The 20,632-nt window shown below is 40.5% G+C and overlaps 1 protein-coding gene across 2 annotated transcripts in view; it reads left to right on the top strand.

Annotated features, from left to right (window-relative positions):
- The window catches only part of LOC135222712 (uncharacterized), a 135,521-nt gene that overhangs the window by 84,235 nt on the left and 30,654 nt on the right, over positions 1–20,632 (top strand). For both annotated transcript variants that reach the window (XM_064260909.1, XM_064260910.1), the window contains exons 6-10: positions 4,381–4,481; positions 8,619–8,806; positions 9,020–9,289; positions 16,796–16,933; positions 17,162–17,419. In XM_064260909.1, coding sequence (XP_064116979.1) covers positions 4,381–4,481; positions 8,619–8,806; positions 9,020–9,289; positions 16,796–16,933; positions 17,162–17,419 — 955 coding nt within the window. The remainder of the gene's footprint in view (positions 1–4,380; positions 4,482–8,618; positions 8,807–9,019; positions 9,290–16,795; positions 16,934–17,161; positions 17,420–20,632) is intronic.

Raw genomic sequence — 20,632 nt, 5'->3', positions numbered from 1 at the left:
CTAGGGATAGGAGCGTATATCCACCACTTCCTCCAACAAGGGGGAGGAAGTGGATGCCAGCTTGAGACAACCCATACTTTATGTTGCCTCTTGCAAACAGGAACAAGTTCTTGCTTGCTGGTACGAAGAGATACGCTTGCCTCTCTCTTAGTACTCGGCCCAGAGGTCTGACCATTGAGTTCCCTGCGGTGCACACCCCGATCAATCGGACAGAGGCTTGGATCCCTCCCCTCGCTCTTACGACCAGGGAGGCATTCCAGGGATGGACGAACACCAGTCTGTTCATCAAAAGACTCAGATTTCCTCATCCACCAAAGAATGGCAGTCTTCCTATTGTTAAAGGACCGATGGTTTGTATTACGTATCGGAACAAATGACAATTTGTCGAAAATTGCATTTTTCCTAACTATACAAACCTGAGGTCCCTTTACATATAGTCCTCCTCATGCCACCCCTCACTCTGCGTATTTTGCATGGGCCAAAAGCAAAAGTGATTTGTTTACCTGCCGCGCGACGATCGGACAAGCAGTTAACTACCGTTCTCCCCTGTTCGAAGCTTACGACCGTTCCAGCTGCCGCTAGCTACTTCCTATTGTTAAAGGACCTCAGGTTTGTATAGTTAGGAAAAATGCAATTTTCGACAAATTGTCATATTTGTGGGTCTTCGTCTACTTTTATTAGTCCTTCTTCCCATGCACTCTTTAGCCACTCGTCTTCACTGGTTTTCAGATATTGCCCCAGTGCTCTGTTTTCGATGTTGACGCAGTCCTCTATACTTAGTAGTCCTCTCCCTCCTTCCTTTCGTGTTATGTATAGTCTGTCCGTATTTGCTCTTGGGTGTAGTGCTTTGTGTATTGTCATATGTTTCCTGGTTTTCTGATCTATGGTGCGGAGTTCTGCCTTCGTCCATTCCACTATTCCTGCGCTGTATCTGATTACTGGCACTGCCCATGTGTTTATGGCTTTTATCATATTTCCGGCATTGAGTTTTGACTTGAGTATCGCCTTGAGTCTCTGCATATATTCTTTCCTGATCGTGTCCTTCATCTCTTTGTGTTTTATATCCCTCCTTCCATTATTCCCAGGTATTTGTATCCTGTCTCATCTATGTGTTTGATGTTGCTCCCATCTGGTAGCTTTATCCCTTCAGTTCTCATTACTTTGCCTTTTTGTATGTTGACTAAGGCGCATTTCTCTATTCCAAATTCCATCCTGATGTCCCCAGATACAATCCTTACAGTCTGGATTAGGGTATCTATTTCCTTGATGCTCTTACCATACAGCTTGATGTCGTCCATGAACATCAGATGGTTGATTCTGTTGCCTCTTTTCTTGAGTTGGTACCCAGCATCCATCTTCTGTAGTACCTTTGTCATGGGAATCATGGCTACTTCGAAGAGTAGTGGGGACAGTGAGTCGCCCTGGAAGATCCCTCTCCTGATATTAACCTCTGCTAGTTTTATTCCAGAGCTTGTAAGTATTGTATTCCCAGTTGCGCATTGTATTTTTGAAGAAGCTGATGGTGTTTTCCTCTGCCCATATATTTTTTCAGGCATTCTATTAGCCATGTGTGTGGTATCATGTCGAAGGCTTTCTTATAGTCTATCCATGCCATGCTTAGGTTGGTTTTCCTTCTCCTACTGTTCTTCATTACCATTTTGTCTATGAGGAGCTGGTCTTTTGTGCCCCTACACTTCCTTCTGCAGCCTTTCTGTTGGTGGGGGTGGGATGGTGTTTGTCTCCTCTAGGTAGTTGTATAGCCTTTCACTGATGATACCTGTTAGTAACTTCCACATTATTGGTAGGCAGGTGATAGGCCTGTAGTTACTGGCTATATTTCCCTTACTCTTGTCATTTTGTACTAAGGATGTTCTTCCTGTGGTCATCCATTTGGGTGCTTGGTGATTTGAGATACAATGCTGGAGTTGTTCTGCTATTCGTGGGTGTAGGGCCTTGAAGTTTTTGAGCCAGTATCCATGGACTTCATCGGGACCTGGGGCTTTGTTTCCATTTGGCATTTTCTTTAGTTGGTGTCTGACTGTGTCTGTCGTGATGTCTGTGAATCTTTGTTTTATTCTCCCTGTTTCTTCTTCCTTGACTTCCTGGAGCCATGTTGCATGTTTGTTGTGTGATACCGGATTGCTCCATATGTTTTCCCAGAGTCTCTTACTTGGTTCGGCTTCAGGAATTTCTGGGTGGTTGTCTTCCCCTCTTAGTTGGCTGTATAGTCTTTTCTGGTTGGTTCCGAATAATTTGTTCTGTTGGTATCCCTTATTCCTGTTCATGTACCGTTGGATCTTATGTGCTTTTGCCTTAAGCTCAGTTTTTACATCTTCTATTGTGTTGTTTAGTCCCTCTCTTGTACTTTGTATTCTCGTTGAGTTCCTTGTTTTCTTGCTTCTTAGCCTTTTTTCTGCCATCTCTTTCAGTTTACTCAAGTCAGATGTGCTTCATTGACCTCACTTGTGTTCTCCCTTAATTTCTTGGTGTTGTAGGCTTTCATGGAGGGGATCTTTGTTCTCTCTGTATCTGGCTCCATCCATTGTCTAATCTTTTCTACCCATTCTGTCCTCTCTGTTACTTCGTCGGTGTTTCTTCGTATGTCGTTGTTTGATACCTCATCCTCCCTGTCGTCTTCTGTGGCATTGTCTTTCAGTTCGTCTTCGTGTAATTCGTTGTCGTTTGACATTTCCCTTTCCAGTTCTTCTCTTTCTGTTGGGGAGAGCCAGTTCTTTTTCTTCATGTTCCTTACTTGGTCTGCCAGCCTCTGCTCTGTTTGGGGGGTGTTATTCCTCTCATTCCAGATGTTGACCAATTTTTCTTCTTTATATCCTCTCTCCTCGGGTTGGGGCTTCTGATGTAGCATCTCCATATTTCCTTATTTTCTCTCTTGTCCATTTCTTCCTTTTTGCCTCTGTAGCTCCAATCTCAGGCTGTTGATTACTGTCGTTGTGGTGATCAGTTGCTGGATGACGACCTCCAAGTACCTGACCGTCTTCCCCTTCAATTGGGTTGAATACCTGGTTGCCGGACGAAGCTCCTCTGTTGCTAGAGGTTCCATTTATGTTGTTGTCGTTTATTCCTTCATTTCTTTCCCTCATTGCTGAGTTTTGCTATTTAACCCATAGCTGGACCCTACCCCATCAGGGATAGGTACTCATTTACAGCTGAGTAGACTGAGGAAATTATGGTAAAGATCCTTTCCCAAGGAATCAACGCCGAGGAGAGCGGTCACCCATCCAACGACTGACCAGTCCCAATGTTGCTTAACTTGACTTAAGTCTATTGACGACCTAACCCACTCCTCCACGGCGCCACATTTTTATTATTATTATAAGGGCTTAGTTTTTCCAGACCTCGAGTCTTAAGTAGACTTTTTTCGGGCTGGTTCTCAGGGATTAATCCTGGGGATTAATCCTGAGAAAAAAAAAATTACACTTCATTTAAGAAACCAGTTTTCTTTAAAAAAATTTTGATGTTAATGGAAAAATCATAATTTCCACTGCTGCTTTGCTAGCCATCAGAGTACTTCTTGGCCACAAGGCTCCCACTTAAGTAGAGGTGCTCCATGGCTATACCGCCACGCCACTATGGATTAAGATGAGCACCAAGAGGTAGTATTTTCTTGCAGTAGCTCTCTTGACTGTGAGGAACGACAAGCATTATCTTCAATACTAGTAACTTTTCTATTTCAAATTCATTACGGGACTTAATGCTCTGGGGGTAGAATATGTCGATGTATCCTAACTCATGTCGGTTTGGGATTCAGTGATGTAATGACTTTGTAAGTTACTTTCATGAAAATGACATTTTTATAATAATAAAATAAAGTTTTATAGTATATACTTAACAAGTAATTACAGAATTGGAGCCAACCTCCTCCCCTCCGATGGACATAGGGCACAAACACAGTGAGGTTGTCTGCTATGTTGTTCCTGGTATTCCCATTACTGGGTGTTGCTGCCACTTACACTGAAAATTTGAACAGCTAGTGCATATTTATCTAATTTATTATAAAAAATGTAATTTTTGTTTCACTCTACACTGCCCAACTGTAGGTTTTAACATCTACCAAGATATCCCTAGCATTCACTGATTTGCCAAGATAAAGCCTCTCTTTGAAGTAGGTGTGTAAAGGCATCGTAATGATCTTATCACACCTGCAAGACATAGCATGACCTTTTGTGTCAAAAATGCCCAGATTCCGTACTCAGAAACCCATTTATATTGCAATTTATTGAAGTCATTTCAAGGCAGGAATCATAGTTACTGTATATTTTGATTGATTTCAGTTTTGTTTATATTGTATGAATTTCTTATTCTTGATTTTTTTTGCGGAATTTTATCATGGTTATTAAAATTGTATTTTATGCTATACAGGGAAGTGCGTGAACTTTGTACCTTGGAAAAAACCTCTGGAACAGCACCTGAAGATATAACGCAGAAGCACCGTAATAAAACAGCTAGAATATCTGTTAATGGTAAGTCTCTTAACTTTTCAACTTCTTTCATTTTGCTTTTCATAATCTGTACTATGTATATCTCAGTTAAGAGCAAAATCTCAATGTATGCAGTCCCAATGAGAGAGTACAAGGGATTTAATGGATAGATATGCTTAAAGACTTGCAAGTCTATCCAAAGAGATACGTTTAGAAATTTTAGGTAACCACTTGATCTGATCTATGCTGGAACTGATCAATAGTGGTATCATTTACAGCCTGTCCTGGTAGTGAATTTGTAAATGAGGCCATTTTATGTTAAAGAAGTTTCCTTGGTAGATGATGCTAAACCTTTTTGTTAAAAGTTCCAGTGTCTATTTGTTGTTTCTAGTTTGGTTACTACTTCAGGTAAATAGATTTTTGTGGTGTTTTATACATCTTGAGTGTCTTACTTTCTTTCAGTAGACCTCTTCATTGCTTTCTAGCCTCCTTTAGTATCCAAAGTGTCTGTCTGATGCTGTTAATTTGGTTGCTTATGTTGGTACTAATTCTAATCTTTCTTTGCCCTTCCTCTGGTTTTGCTTATGTTGGTACTAATTCTAATCTTTCTTTGCCCTTCCTCTGGTTTGGCATTCAGAGAACAGCATTCACTAAAGTGGTGTCTGTCTAGCACAGTGGTTAAAAGGTTGTAATTTTTCCTTTTCCATGATAGTAAATTGGTCCTTAAAGATCAAGGAGCAACACTTGACCTTGTGTCTTTTGTAGCATAAATCTCTTGTATATAAGTTGTCTAATGCCACATCCAGGGAAGGCAGAGCATTGCTCTTTCTGCTAGCAATGAAGGCTAACTTAATCTTTTTGGGAAATTTCTTAATCTAAGCAGTAACAATATTTTCTGGATTATTCCAGCTATTTTGAAGTTTAGACAAATATTACCCAAGTGGAGTTGGCTTCTGGAAAGCTGAAGAGTTGATGATTTTTTTGTACTAAGTAATATTTTTTTGCAAATTATTGTGATTCATACGATCTTCAAGGGAGTGTTTACTCTTTATTTAGTATGTGCATTGATTCAGGGAATTGTATACATTCTGTCTAGTTGCTCTTTGCTTTTTTTTCTATTCATGGTTGCAGTTTTACTGTCCAGAGATGAAATTTGATTGGAAAGAGGAAAGAAAATTTTGGAAAAAATTTACAGCATGGCAAAGCATGCAAAGTAAAATACCACCAAAAATAGCCACTACAAAGTAAACTTTGTTAGCATATTTGATTTCATATGATTGTTTGCCTTATGGGAATGTAAGTTCTGTACTTAGTATATAGTATATGCTTATGATAAAGTTCTTGTGAACAGGCTCTAAGAGAGTTCAAGGAATTGTAGATATTGTGTCTAGTTGCTCTTTGCTTATTTTTCAATTCATGGTCGCAATTTTACCATCCAGAAATGTAATTTGTATGGAAAGAGGAAAGAAAATGACTTACTACCCATGCAAAGTAAAGCACCCTTCAGGATAGCCACTTCATCTGCAAGAAATAGAGCAGTGATTGTATTGAAATTGAAGTCCAAAAGTAAAGAGGAAGTCAGGATAAGCATAAAGCAACCTCAAGGTAAAACCACCAGGTATCCTTAGCCCTTCTGCTAAGCCTGCTGCCCAATGCACAATTCTTAAACACAAGAAGAAAGTTGACAGAAAATTATGCCTGATTGTAACCTCAAGTAGGGGGTTGACTTTAGGTGTTGTTAACCTCCCAGCTGCATTGCTCTCTGCCTGTCTTCCTGTTTACTCTCCAACTTCTTCAACTTTACCTGGCTTTAATTTACTCTTCCATTTAAGAACAAATTTTGGGTGAGCCCTGTGATAGTATCGATATGTGACTTATGGTAGTAGAAACTTCTTCATAAAAATAATAATAATAATAATAATAATAACTGTTATTATTTAAAATGATAATAATAATATTATTATTGTATTATTATTATTATTATTATTATTATTATTATTATATTAGTGTATTATTATTATTATTATTATTATTTGAAGGTAGGAGACCCTCTCTCAAACATGTTTTGTTAAAGATGATCGCAGCATCATTGGAATTGATTTTATATATGGTCTTTTCAATTCTTCTTATTATTCTCTTCTCATCAGGGCTGATATTTGCTAATAGCTGGCCGATGTTCATATCTCTGTTAAAGAAATGTTTTCTAAAAATAATAATTTATTGATATGATAACAAAAGTGGTTAACAAATCATAGTCTAAGGGCGTAACGGAATTCCAACGTTTCCAACCGTATCATCGGTTCATTTTCAAGGAAAGGTGAGCGTGAACTGATTAGAATTGTGTCCCAGGTGCTCTGTCTGATGGGCGCTGCGTTTTCATTGGCTGAACAGAGGATTAAGTCCCTGAGTCAAGCCGTCTTGCAGAGGTGGAAGCTCGCACTGCTCTTCTCGTGCGGACGCTGGAGACTGGGAGCGTAGTATTGGGAAGGTCATTGCTGATGTTTCTGCGACATCACTAAATGCATTCGCAGAAACATCGATAAATGGTATCAGCAGGAGCCTCGTCCCGCCGCCCTTGAAGACGTCACTCTCTTTTACAAGGGAGTATTTCATAAGAAATACAAAGAGGACGAGCGAGCCCTTCGTACCATCATAGAAAGGAACGTCTCCCCCACGGACCCTGCGAAAAAAGTGAAATTAATAATTTACTACAAGAGCAAGAAGACCAGTGGCCTGATTATGAAAAAACAATCCAGCCCCGCCCGTGGATGCAGGACCCTCTCCAAGAAAACTAACGTTGTCTACCAGTACAAATGCCCTGTCCGGGAATGCCCCGGCGCTTACATTGGTATGACAACTATGCGATTTTCGAAGAGGATATCCTGCCACGCTCAGGAAGGCGCCATCCATAATCATGCCAAAAACGTCCACAATACCAGGATAACTAGGAATGACATTATTCCTAATAGTATCAGAATTATCGATAAGGCAGCAGACCACCGTCGCCTCCGCTTCTTGGAGGCCCTACACATCGGGAAAGAGAGACCCAGCCTCAACACCACCCAAGAGACTTCACTCCTCCCAACGGTGGCACGAAGGGCGCCGCCCACCAGCACCATAGAGCCGATCGAACGGGCCAATCAGGTGCCCCCATCTATCGGCAATGACCTTTCCAATACTACGCTCCCAGTCTCCAGCGTCCGCACGAGAAGAGCAGTGCGAGCTTCCACCTCTGCAAGATGGCTTGACTCAGGGACTTAATCCTCTGTTCAGCCAATGAAAACGCAGCGCCCATCAGACAGAGCACCTGGGACACAATAAATACCGCCGAACGACCCCATTCTAATCAGTTCACGCTCACCTTTCCTTGAAAATGAACCGATGATACGGTTGGAAACGTTGGAATTCCGTTACGCCCTTAGACTAAGATTTGTTAACCACTTTTGTTATCATATCAATAAATTATTATTTTTAGAAAACATTTCTTTAACCGAGATATGAACATCGGCCAGCTATTAGCAAATATCAGCCCTGATGAGAAGAGAATAATAAGAAGAATTGAAAAGACCATATATAAAATCAATTCCACTGATGCTGCCATCATCTTTAACAAAACATATTATTATTATTATTATTATATTATTATTATTATTATTATTATTATTATTATTATTATTATTGTTATTATTATTGCAGTATTATCATTGTCATCATTATTATTATTTCAACTTCAATCTTCAGCTCTCACATTTTTTTTTCTCAAAAGCAATTGTTTGTCAACAGTAAAATACAAATAAGATAAACTTAGTGTAAGTAAATAGGTACAGATATTATAATGAGCCCTGTGATAGTATCAATATGTGACTTATGGTAGTAGAAACCTCTTCATAAAAATAATGATAATAATAATAACTGTTATTATTGTTAGTATTATTCCAGTATTATCATTATCATCATTATTATTATTTCAACTTTAATCTTCAGTCCTCACATTTTTTTTTCCTCTTAAAAGCAATTGTTTGTCAACAGTGAAATACAAATAAGATAAACTTAGTGTAAGTAAATAGTTACAGAAATTATAGTGTAAGTAAATAATTACAGAAATTGTAGTTTTTAGTGCTGTGTTAGTAAAGTAGGTAAACAGAAACAGAAGGAATTTGTTGAATTTTACAATTTCAGGAGACAACTTTTTCTCATATGTCTTGTATCGTGTTCGTGGATGTCGACATAATCGGGATAAGGAAATAAAAAGGAGGAGAATGGAAGCCCTGCGTCAAGCCAAAAAAGATCGGGAACAAGAAGTTATTGTATGGGAGGAAAAGCTGTTAGAAGAACCGGTCCATACACACCTGAGGGCAATGTGGGAGGTGAGAAGCATCATTGTGGATATCAGTGTACATGTACTTTTAAAAGGTTTTTTTTTATTCTCATTTCAGAGATGACCAAGATGAAATGACATTTTAATTTAAATGTTTTCATGTCACTTATTGTCATTTACTTTTGAAAGTGTAATCCTGTGTTAAATAAAGATTAACTCTCCCTCTTTGAATCATGAAGTAAAGTTTCTGTTTTACTTCCAGCTTCCACAAATCGGACACTTCATTTTTCTTACCCTCAAGACTCTCAACATATATGAGGTGCCTCAGTACGAACTGGAACGAATGCTATTGATGCCTCAGGCATCTCGCACTCTAGCCATGCTGCTCACCTCTCTGTTATCTTCACCACAACAGAGACAGAAACTCAGTGAAAAACCTTATATGCCCTATAAAGTATGGGCCAGGAAATTGGCTCATAAGACATTGTTGTGGTATAGATGTTATTTTCGGGAAAATCAAGATTCTCAAAAGGTATGTTTGTTCTACTGTGTAATATGTATCGTAAATTCTATCATTAAGAACATATAGTAGGTATTTTAATGTAGAGCAAGTATGTTAATTTTTAACTTTGTCCATAATTCAGTTAAAATCATTACAGGCAGTCCCCGGGTTATGACGGGGGTTCCGTTCTTGAGACGCGTTGTAACCCGAAAATCGTCGTAAGCCGGAACATCATAAAAAATACTAAGAAAACCTTACTTTTAATGCTTTGGGTGCATTCAAATCTATGTAAACTGCATTCTTATTGCATTTTTCATAAAAAAAAAACTTCAAATAGCGATTATTTTACATTTTTGGTGTCATATTTCTGGTGCCAGGTGAGTGTTGTAGGCGACGTAACCCTGGAACATGCGTCATAACCCTGGAAATAATTTCTGATGAATATAATTGAAAAGCACCTTAACCTCAGAATGTTGTAAGCCGACCCCTTCGTAACCCGGGGACTGCCTGTATAGTGCAGGGTCATAAAGAATTAGTATGTTTTAATTGAAAGTATAATGTAAGAACTCTTAACAACTGGCAGAGACAGTTTGCTTACTTTTACCCAGGATAACAATTCAAGGTGGCAATAGGATGCAACAATGATATCCTATTGGTTATCATATGAATTGACTTTCTACTATAGTCTCATGCATTTGGGTTTTTATTATTTCAATTAAGATGCATTATGAAGAAATAAATGAATTTTAATTTGGGTTTGGATAAACATAATGAAGCAAATGTAGTATATGTAAGATATGAGGTTGAATTTAACATGATATTTTATTTTTATACATTCAACTTCCCTGACAGATATATACTTAGCTATAGACTCCGTCGTCTCCGACAGAATTTCAAATTTCGCGGCACACGCTACTGGTAGGTCAGGTGATCTACCGCCCTGCCCTGGGTGGCAGGACTAGGAACCATTCCCGTTTTCTAATCAGAATTCTTCTGTCGCCCGGACCATCAACATTGTTGTTGGTTCCTCTCGATTGGTTTTTCTTTTTTCACTGGCAATTGATCTTCTTGACCGACTTTTGGTGACGTATCTGGATTGTTGGATTGGCATACGCTTTTGTGGACTGTTTTGTAGACTTGATTTTGGATTTTTCTTTAAAATGTCTGACACTGGAATGGTTGTGAGACGTGTGAATGTAGGCTGTAAGGTGAGGTTGCCGAAAGCTTCGGTAGACCCTCACACTGTATGCAAGGGTTTGCAGGGAGTATGAATGTTCTTTCACACTAATAACTTGCAAGGAATGTGAGAATTTGAGTGAGAATGAATGGAAGAATCTAACTAATTATTTGAAAAAGTTAGAAAGAGAAAGAGTGAGGAAGGCTTCTTATAGAAGTTTAAGTAGTTCGAGATCTAATGAACTAATTCCTAGCTTGGGATCTTCCCCAAGGGTAAGTATTGCTACTTCTCCTTCCATTCCAGCCCCTTCTCCTATTGCAGAACCTGTAGATTCAGCGAAAGAACTTGCGGATCTAAAAGCAGCCTTCAAGTTGATGGAAAACAAAATGGCTGCCCTGTATGGTAAGGCTAGTGATTTTTCAGTGGACAGTGATATGAGTGTCCCCAGTGTAGTGGAGGGGGCATCTGGTCGGCTCCGCAACGCTCCTAGGTCTAGACCTCTTCCAAGCTCACATGCCCAGAGGAGAAGGAATGTCGAAAACCGAAAGGAGGTTGTGGAGAATCCCCACCGATCAGGTGTCCCTTCGGCGGTTTCTGTGACACCCCAGACTGCCAAGGATCGCTATTGTAAAAGCGTCCTGCGTGAGTGTTTTTCTTCGTCGGGATCTTCATCTCCGAGACGTGATTGGAGGGATTCAGATCGCTCTCGACCACTCAAGAGGAAATTGGAAGGCTCCGACGATTGACTCGAGCCCGGAAAACTTCCCTGAGGAGTCTCCTTCGGGAGTTAAGAAGCAAGAAGAGCCATTCTGTCAACCAGAGTTAGGAGGAGTCAGGAGGTGGAGGCTATGGACTCCTCCCCTCCTCCTTCCCCTCCTCCCGAAGAGGATAAAGAGGAGGTTACGAAGAGGTTCATGATTGCTATGCAAGAGCAGATTTCGTCTTTTGTAGGAGTCCTTTCAAAGGAGCCTCCTAGAAGGAAAGACTCTTCCCTTCCTATCAAAAGATCCTCCAGACGTATGGAGGTATCTGCCGCCAGGATCGATGCTCCTACTCGAGGTGAGGCTTCCTGTACGAACGTGGATGAACCGATCAGGCGTCTGGCACCGGCCAGGAGTGAGGAGTCACCCAGGAGGCAGGAGCCAAGAGCCAGGAGTGAGGAGTCAACCAGGAGGCAGGAGCCAAGAGCCATGAGTGTGGAGTCATCCAGGCAAGAGGCAGGAGGCAGGAGTCAGGAGTCAGGAGTTCCAAGAGCAGGAAGTCAGGAGCCAGGAGCCAGGAGCCAGAGTCCAGAGTCCGGAGTCAGGAGTCCGGACTCAGGAGGCAGGAGTCAGGAGGCAAGAGTCAAGAGCCAGGAGGCAGGAGTCGGAGACTCATTCCTGGAATTGATGACTCTTCTCCAAATAGAAGCTCCTCTCCTTCAGATCGTAGGAGGTCTTGGAAGGACTCTCCCTCCAAACGAGAGCTTTCTCCTTCGTCTGATCGAGGTTTGGACGATTTGTCTGATGACGAACCTCCTGCAAATGAGGGACTCTCGAATTATAAGGTCTTAGCCTCCTTGTTACTACAAGAGTTTGGAGACTCTCTTAGTCCAGCGGCTCCCCTTCTCCTTCTCCTCGTTCTCTCTTTTCGAGCTCGGCTACAGCGAAATCTTCGGCTTTCTTCTGAAAATGAAGCCTGCAATTTCTATGAAGAAGGCCCTCCAATCTTTAGATTCTTGGATGGACAAGAAGAAAGAGTTAGGAAAGACTGTATTCTGCACGCCTCCTTCCAAACTCCATGGAAAGAGAGGTATTTGGTATGGGACAGGAGAGACTATGGGTCTTTCTCTTCCTGCCTCGGCAGATTGACGGTACTTTTCCAATTTAGTGGAGGCCTCCTAGAACGTCGCACTCTTTAGGATCGGTCAGATCGACGTGGAGCATTTCGGAGTTGAACCCCTTTCTAAAGGGACTTTTTGTCACTTTAGAGGTGTTCAATTTTCTGGATTGGTCACTCGGAGTTCTGGCCAACAAATCTAAAGATCCGGAGTTTTTTAAAAACCCAGAGATTCTCCATAGCGTCCTGTCTTGCATGGACAAGGCAGTACAGGACGATTCGGGAGAAGTTGCTTCCCTATTTGGTGCTGGTCTTCTGAAAAAGAGATCAGTATATGGATCCCTGTTATCAAAAGGGGTTTCTCCGAGCCAGAGGACAGCTTTATTGTTCGCCCCTCTGTCGGATCATCTGTTTCCTTCTCAGTTAGTGAAGGATATATCTCGCTCGCTAACTGAGAAGGCGACACAAGACCTGGTACAAACGTCCAAGAAGGGACGTCCTGTAGTGTCGACGAATAAGAAGGACTCTCGTCCTCCTCAGCAGCCCTTTTCGTGGAGGTGCAGCGGCTCGTCCCCTGCCAGAAAGAAGAGCTCTGACAAGAGAGGAAGGTCTTCCTTCAGACCTTTCAAGAAAACTAAATGACTTGTTGTTCCTTCAAGCACCAGTGGGCGCCAGACTCCTGAACTTTGCAGGAGTATGGGCAAAAAGGGGAGCCGACCCTTGGTCAGTCTCGGTCCTAAAGAAAGGGTACGTAATCCCTTTCGAGGACAGTCCTCCCCTAACATCTACGCCTCGGGAACTGTCAGCGAGGTACAGGGACCCTGTAATAAGAAAGACTCTCCTTCATATGGTGGAACTAATGTGGGAAAAGGAGGCCATCGAACTTGTGCAGGATCCACACTCCCCGGGATTTTACAATCGCCTTTTTCTAGTACCAAAGGCATCGGGGGGGTGGAGACCAGTACTGGACGTAAGCGCTTCTGATCGCTTTGTTCAGAAAAAGAAATTTGTTCCGTATGGAAACGTCCGCCTCAGTAATGTCGGCTCTTCGTCCAGGAGATTGGATGGTCTCTCTGGACTTGCAAGATGCGTATTTCCACGTTCCCATTCACCATTTGTCAAAGAAATATCTTCGGTTTGTAATAGGAGACAAGATTTTTCAATTCAGGGCTCTGTGCTTCGGTCTGTCTACAGCTCCACAAGTATTCACCAACCTGATGGCGAATGTAGCAAGATGGCTTCACCTAGAGGGAATAAACATCTCCCTCTACTTAGACGACTGGCTGATCAGGGCCAAGTCGGAGATTCAGTGCTTGGAGGACTTATCAGTAACAAGAAACATGATAGAATCGCTGGGATTACTCGTGAACCTCGAGAAGTCGCAGCTGATCCCCAGCCAGAGCTTGGTCTATCTGGGGATTCAGATGGATTCTCGGGGTTTTCGAGTATTTCCTTCGCGAGAAAGAATCACTCGAGGTTTGTCGAAAATATCGAGCTTCTTAGAGAGAAAGAGCAGTTCAGCGAGGGATTATCTGAGCCTTTTAGGGACCCTGTCCTCGCTAGAAAAGTTCTTCTCTCTGGGGAGGCTTCACCTTCGCCCTCTTCAGTTTTTCCTGAAAGGGGTGTGGAGTTGGAAGACGGGACAACTCTCAGACACCTTCCCGCTTCCACAAGAGATAAAAGATCACTTGAAGTGGTGGATCCTTCCTCTTCAGAAGAACGAAGGCGTATCGCTTGCCCTGCAGAACCCAGACCAAGTGTTATATTCCGACGCTTCGGAGTCGGGATGGGGAGCGACGCTAGGAGCAAGGGAGGTGTCAGGCACCTGGACAAAGGAACAGGTGTCCTGGCACATCAATTGCAAGGAACTAGTGGCCATACACCTAGCCTTAAGGTTCTTCGAGGAGATAGTCAGAGGGCGGGGTGATACAGATAAACTCGGACAACACCACGGCTCTGGCTTACATACGCAAGCAAGGAGGCACGCACTCTTTCTCCCTCTTTCAGTTAACAAAACACCTGTTAACCTGGACAGAAGAAAGAGGCATAACTCTCCTCACAAGATTTGTGCAAGGGATAAAGAATGTGAGAGCAGACAGACTAAGCAGGAGGAATCAGGTCCTTCCCACAGAATGGACTCTACACGAAGAAGTGTGTCGAAGTCTTTGGTCCCTGTGGGGGAGACCTCACATAGACCTGTTTGCGACGTTCCTCTCCAAAAGAGTAGAGATCTTTTTGCTCTCTAGTAGAAGATCCGAGAGCCTTCGCAATAGACGCGTTTCTCCTCCGGATTGGTCGGGTGTGGAGCCTACGCCTTTCCCCCGTTTAAGATCCTGGGGGAAGTGCTCAGGAAGTTCGTAGCTTCAAAGAGCACGAAGTTGACACTAATAGCCCCATTTTGGCCAGCCCAAGAATGGTTCACGGAGGTACTGGAGTGGATAGTGGACTTCCCCAGATCTCTTCCAAACAGACCAGATCTACTCAGACAACCCCACTTCGAGAGGTTTCATCACAACCTCCCAGGTCTCGCTCTGACTGCCTTTCGACTATCGAAAGACTTGTCAGAGCGAGGGGCTTTTCTCGCAAGGCTGCGGGCTCTATCGCTCGAGCCCGCAGAGCTTCGACGAGAAGAGTATACCAATCGAAGTGGGAAGTCTTTAGGAGGTGGTGTAAGAGTCAGAAGCTGTCCTCCTCCAGTACCTCTATAGTTAACATTGCCGATTTCCTCCTCTTTCTGAGAGAGGAATCGCACCTATCTGTGTCAACAATAAAGGGATACAGAAGCATGCTGTCTTCAGTATTCAGAAATTGAGGGCTAGAAATTGCAGATAACAAAGATCTACATGATTTAATTAGATCCTTTGAAACTTCAAAAGCAGCAACTCCTAGAACACCTAGTTGGAATCTGGACGTGTTCCTGAAATTCCTTTCCTCGGATAAATTTGAGCCTTTACATCTGGCTTCCTTCCGCGACGTCACTAGGAAATGCTTATTCCTGTTGTCTCTCGCTACAGCCAAGAGGACGAGCGAATTGCACGCTCTGGACTCCACAGTGGGGTTCAAAGGAGATGCTGCTATCTGCTCGTTCCAGACATTGTTTCTGGCGAAGAACGAAAACCCGTCAAAACCTTGGCCCAGAAGCTTTGAGGTAAAAGGTCTATCTAACCTCGTAGGCAGAGAAACAGAGAGGTCTCTCTGTCCAGTGAGAGCTCTTAAATTTTATTTAGAGAGGAAGAGACAGATGGGAGCTTGTCAACAAGGTCTTTGGTGTGCTGTGAAGAAACCCCAAAAGACTCATGTCCAAAACGCCTTGGCCCCTTCTTTGTGAGAAGCGTAATTACTGACGCACACAAGAACTGCTCGGAGGAATCCTTCGGTCTTCTAAAGGTTAAGACCCATGAGGTGAGAGCAGTAGCACCGTCCTTGGCGTTCCAAAAGAATATGTCTCTTAAAATATCATTGAGACTACTTATTGGAGGTGCAATTCAGTGCGTCTCATTACCTGAAGGATGTGAAAGTGACTTATGAGAAGTGCTTCTCTCTAGGTCCATTTGTATCAGCAGATACAGTGCTGGGTCTTGGAGCAAAGACTGATCCTTAAAATATTTTGATTTTATTGTACATAAACCCTCTTGTCAGATATGTGCTTGGTTTTTCTATTAGCAAGCTCACGGATGTCGCACGGGCACATAGTGTCATTGCTGGTAGGGGATCAAGGGTATGTATGGCTAGTGGGGGGGTACAAAATTTTTTTTTTTGTATATTTTGTATAAATGAACGTGTAATTATGTTTCGAGTTTTTGGTTGTTTGTAAGGACTTCGGGGATAACTCCTTGCAATCTTAGAACTAACATGTATGTTAGGATCAGGTGATCGGGATCGGTGTTGTGCTCCTTGAACAAGGTGTATTGTCATGTTAGTGGAATAGCACCCAATGACAAAGGCGTTTAGGCTCTGCCGAGTAAGTGGAAAATAAGAACCCCATTGGTGCAGACCCACAACGAACTCTTAGACCATAGATCAATATCTCGCTGAGGCTCTTGAGCCTAAGCAGACTCCAAGGCAGTAGCCGCGAAGTCTTCAGCCTAATAAGGTAGGAACCAAGGTTTATTAATACCTACAACATATGTTGTTTACCTGTCTATTTCAGTAGTTAGCTGTCTCTTACCCACCACCAATGGGTGCTAATCAGCTAAGTATATATCTGGCAGGGAAGTTGAATGTATAAAAATGATTTTGTCATGTTACAATAAAGTTTTATACATACTTACCTGACAGATATTTACGATTAATGGCCCACCCAGCCTCCCCGCAGGAGACAGGTGGAAGAGAAGAATTCTGATTAGAAAACGGGAATGGTTCCTAGTCCTGCCACCCAGGGCAGGGCGGTAGATCACCTGACCTACCGGTAGCGTGTGCCGCAAAATTTGAAATTCTGTCGGAGACGACGGAGTCTATAGCTAAGTATATATCTGTCAGGTAAGTATGTATAAAACTTTATTGTAACATGACAATATCATATTTCTATTTTATGCTTATAGGTTTTTGATCAAATGGGTATTGAACCAGAATTTTGGCTAATTTGCGGTCCATCAAATCCTTTTGATCGTCAGCTTTTTCATGAAATGACATTTCATCAGCGAGTATGGCTTCTAAAGTCTCTCTGTGATTACCTTTTGGTAGGTATTGAGTTTGCTTATCCTGTTTATTGGAATCTTTTTATGTAATTTTACTTAGATTGTAAATGTACTTTTAAGTTGTATCATCAGGAATTACATATGTTTCAAGTGTTCATTAAATTTGGCCTTAAAGTCATGTAATGGTGTTGTTAATGTAAATACAGATTGTTCATTTTCTTATTCCTTCTGTTGAACCTCTTACTTGAACTTGATCTGGAATACTTTCAGCACAACCACAAAACTGTGCAAGAAGTCATAGCAGAACAGCCAGAGGCAGATCAGCGAGAGTACAATCTTGGGAGAGATCGTAATGGGAATGAATATCTTCATTTCCCTCAGTTCTGTGGTCAGAGCTTAAGAATCTACAGACGAGCCCGAGTTCCTTCTCCAGAGGTTCCCCCACAAGAAGAGGAAGTTGTTCAGGGGAACATATTACCTTTAGAGAAAATAAAAGAATTTAGAAAAATGATAAAGAAATTCAGAAATGTAAGTAAATTACTTTGTTGTCTTTTAGAAGGCTTTTGTTTCTTTCTTGGAATACAAATGAGTTGTATATTTGTACCCAAGGATGAATGATGGATGTTGGTTCACAGTACCTCTTAATATAACTGTATTGGAAACAAGGTTATATTTTGTTAGACTGAATATAGAAGTAACTGATAACATAAATTGTATGGCACTTAGAATACAAACCATTACATGAACAACAATGGTTACTTTGAAAATCTTAAGGGCGGATAATCAGGGTTATTGGAAAAGAAAGCTCTTGGAGATTGCCCTGGAGGCGAAGATCATCCTTCAAGTTGAGGGTATCACATTACTTCCTTGCCGAATTCCAGTTGTCATCACTGTGTTGTTGTCATTGAACATAAAACGGCATAAAATTGGATGGAAGGATGAACCACATGGGTTGGTATTCTGTCAAAACAAAACTAATTTTCGAAAACTTTTCAAGCCATTTCTGCAATGGGGAGAGAAACCTTGATGTGGATGAAACCATCCAGAAGAAAAAAAGTATTGAACTATACTTTAGTTGTGATGTGTAATCAACCTACTCAGAAATGTAAGGTTGTTTAAAGTCTGGGTTATTAATTAACACTGCTAATGTTGTATATTATTTTACCACAGATGCTGTTGATCACATAAAGATAGAAAGTTTAATTTACCTTAGAACTAAACATTTGCTTTAGAAGGAAGGTTGTAGTGCCCACATTAAGGACTATAGTTCACTAGCTGGCTGTGTCTCCTTACAACGTTTTATCTTTGCTGAAACATGATGTTAATTGAGAAATAGTATCTGATGTATAACAGAAAACTAACTGTTAACCCTTAAACGCCGAAGCGGTAAAAAAAAAAAATGTCTCCCGTGTGCCGGAGGTGTTTCAGAGTAAGCGCGGAAGCGGAAAAAATATTTTTTTCAAAAAATCACAGCACGCTTAGTTTTAAAGATTAAGAGTTCATTTTTGGCTCCTTTTTTTGTCATTGGCTGAAGTTTAGTATGCAACCATCAGAAATGAAAAAAATTATCATTATCATATATAAATAATGCGATATATGATAGCGTAAAAACGAAATTTCATATATAATTGTATTCAAATCGCGCTGTGCGCGAAACGGTTAAAGGTAACGAGTTACTTCTTTTTTCGTTGTAATGTACACTAAATTGCGATCATTTTGGTATATAACACATTGTAAAACGATAAAAGCAACACAGAGAAAATATTATCACAAAATAATGCATGAATTCGTAACGCACGGACGTAAACAAATATTTTTTTCAAAAATTCACCATAAATCTGAATATTGTCCTAGAGGCTTCCAATTTCTTTCAAAATGAAGACAAATGATTGAATATTACTATACTGTAAGAATATTAGCTTACAAATGCAGTTTTCGACCATATCTGACTAGGTAAATTTGACCGAATGTCAAATTTTTTATATATATTTTTTTATATGCAATTATTTCGGAAATAAGAAAAGCTACAACCTTCAAATATTTTTCGTTTTATTCTACATGAAATTGCGCACATTTTCATATATAAAACTCTATGAAATGCCTAATATGAAACGGAGCAAATATTCCGAGAATGGAATGTACGCATTTCGGAGATTTGTGGCGGAGAATCCATGTGCTGAGGGAAGGAAAGATTTTTTTTAAAATTCACCATAAATCTAAATATTGTGGTAGAGACTTCGAATTTGTTTCAAGATGAAGATAAATGACTGAATATTACTAGACTGTAAGAGTTTTAGCTTACAATTGCGTTTTTCGACCATTTCGGTAGAGTCAAAGTTGACCGAACGTGGTTTTTTTTCTATTTATCGTGATTTATATGCAAATATTTCAAAAATGAGAAAAGCTACAAGCTTCAATTATTTTTTGTTGTATTCTACATAAAATTGCGCACATTTTCATATATAAAACTTTATGTAATGGCTAATTTAAAATGGTGCAAACATTACCACAATCGCACGTATGATTTTTCGGAAAGAGTTACCGCGCGTACGTAAAGAAAATGTTATTTTTTTCATAAATTCACCATAAATCGAAATATTGTGCTAGAGACTTCCAATTTGTTGCAAACTGAAGGTAAATGCTTGAATATTACTAGAATATAAGCGTTTTAGCTTACAATTGCGTTTTTCAACCATTTCGGTAGTCAAAGTTGACCGAAGGTTGAAAATTTGTCACTTATCATTTTTAATATGAAAATATTTCACTTATCATTTTTAATATGAAAATATTTCAAAATTGATAAAAGCTACAACCATGGGTTGTTTTTAGTTGTATTGTGCATGAAATTGCGCACATTTTCATATATAAAACTTTATGTAACGGCTAATTTAAAATGGTGCAAACATTACCACAATCGCATGTATGATTTTTTCGGAAGAGTTACCGCGCGGACGTAAGGAAAAAGTTTTTTCATAAATTCACCATAAATCGAAATATTGTGCTAGAGACTTCCAATTAGTTGCAAAATTAAGTTAAATGATTGAATATTACTAAAATATTAGAGTTTTAGCTTACAATTGCGTTTTTCGACCATTTCGATAGAGTCAAAGTTGACCGAAGGTTGAAATTTTGGCACTTATCGTTATTTATATGAAAATATCTCAAAACTGATAAAAGCTACAATCATGAGTCTTTTTTTTGTTGTATTCTTCATAAAAATGCGCACATTTTCATATATAATACTCCATGTAACGGCTAATTTAAAATGGTACAAAAATTATGTCAAAGTGACGAAATAATTTCCGAGATGTGTCACAGATACTTTTTAGTGCGGCAAGAAAGAAATTCGCGCTTGCGCGCCTGCGTAACGATTGTAAACAAAACAACACCTTGATCCGTGAACTCCCAGCATCCTCCAAGGCGTGTGATTCAAGATTTTTTGGCTGGTAGGCCTAAAAGTATTTTTCCGCGAATTTTTAAAAAAAATTTTGTATGTCGACGTAAAATACGTCCAGTCGGCGTTTAAGGGTTAATAAAATAATGAACCAACAGTCACACTGCTCATGTCAGATGGCTGCCTTATTGTTATAATGTTGGGTACTTAGAGGAAACAATGTAACTTGAAGAATTAATTATATTAAAACACAGCCTAATAATGGGGAATAATTATATTAAAACACAGCCTATAATGGGGAATACTGTATGAATGCACACTGGAAGACCAAAGCAGAACTGACTGGA

The sequence above is a fragment of the Macrobrachium nipponense genome, chromosome 8 (genome assembly GCF_015104395.2).
Source record: "Macrobrachium nipponense isolate FS-2020 chromosome 8, ASM1510439v2, whole genome shotgun sequence".
NCBI lineage: Eukaryota > Metazoa > Arthropoda > Malacostraca > Decapoda > Palaemonidae > Macrobrachium > Macrobrachium nipponense.
The sequence above is the reverse complement of the archived record's forward strand: the minus strand, read 5'-3'. Positions and strand labels throughout refer to the sequence as shown.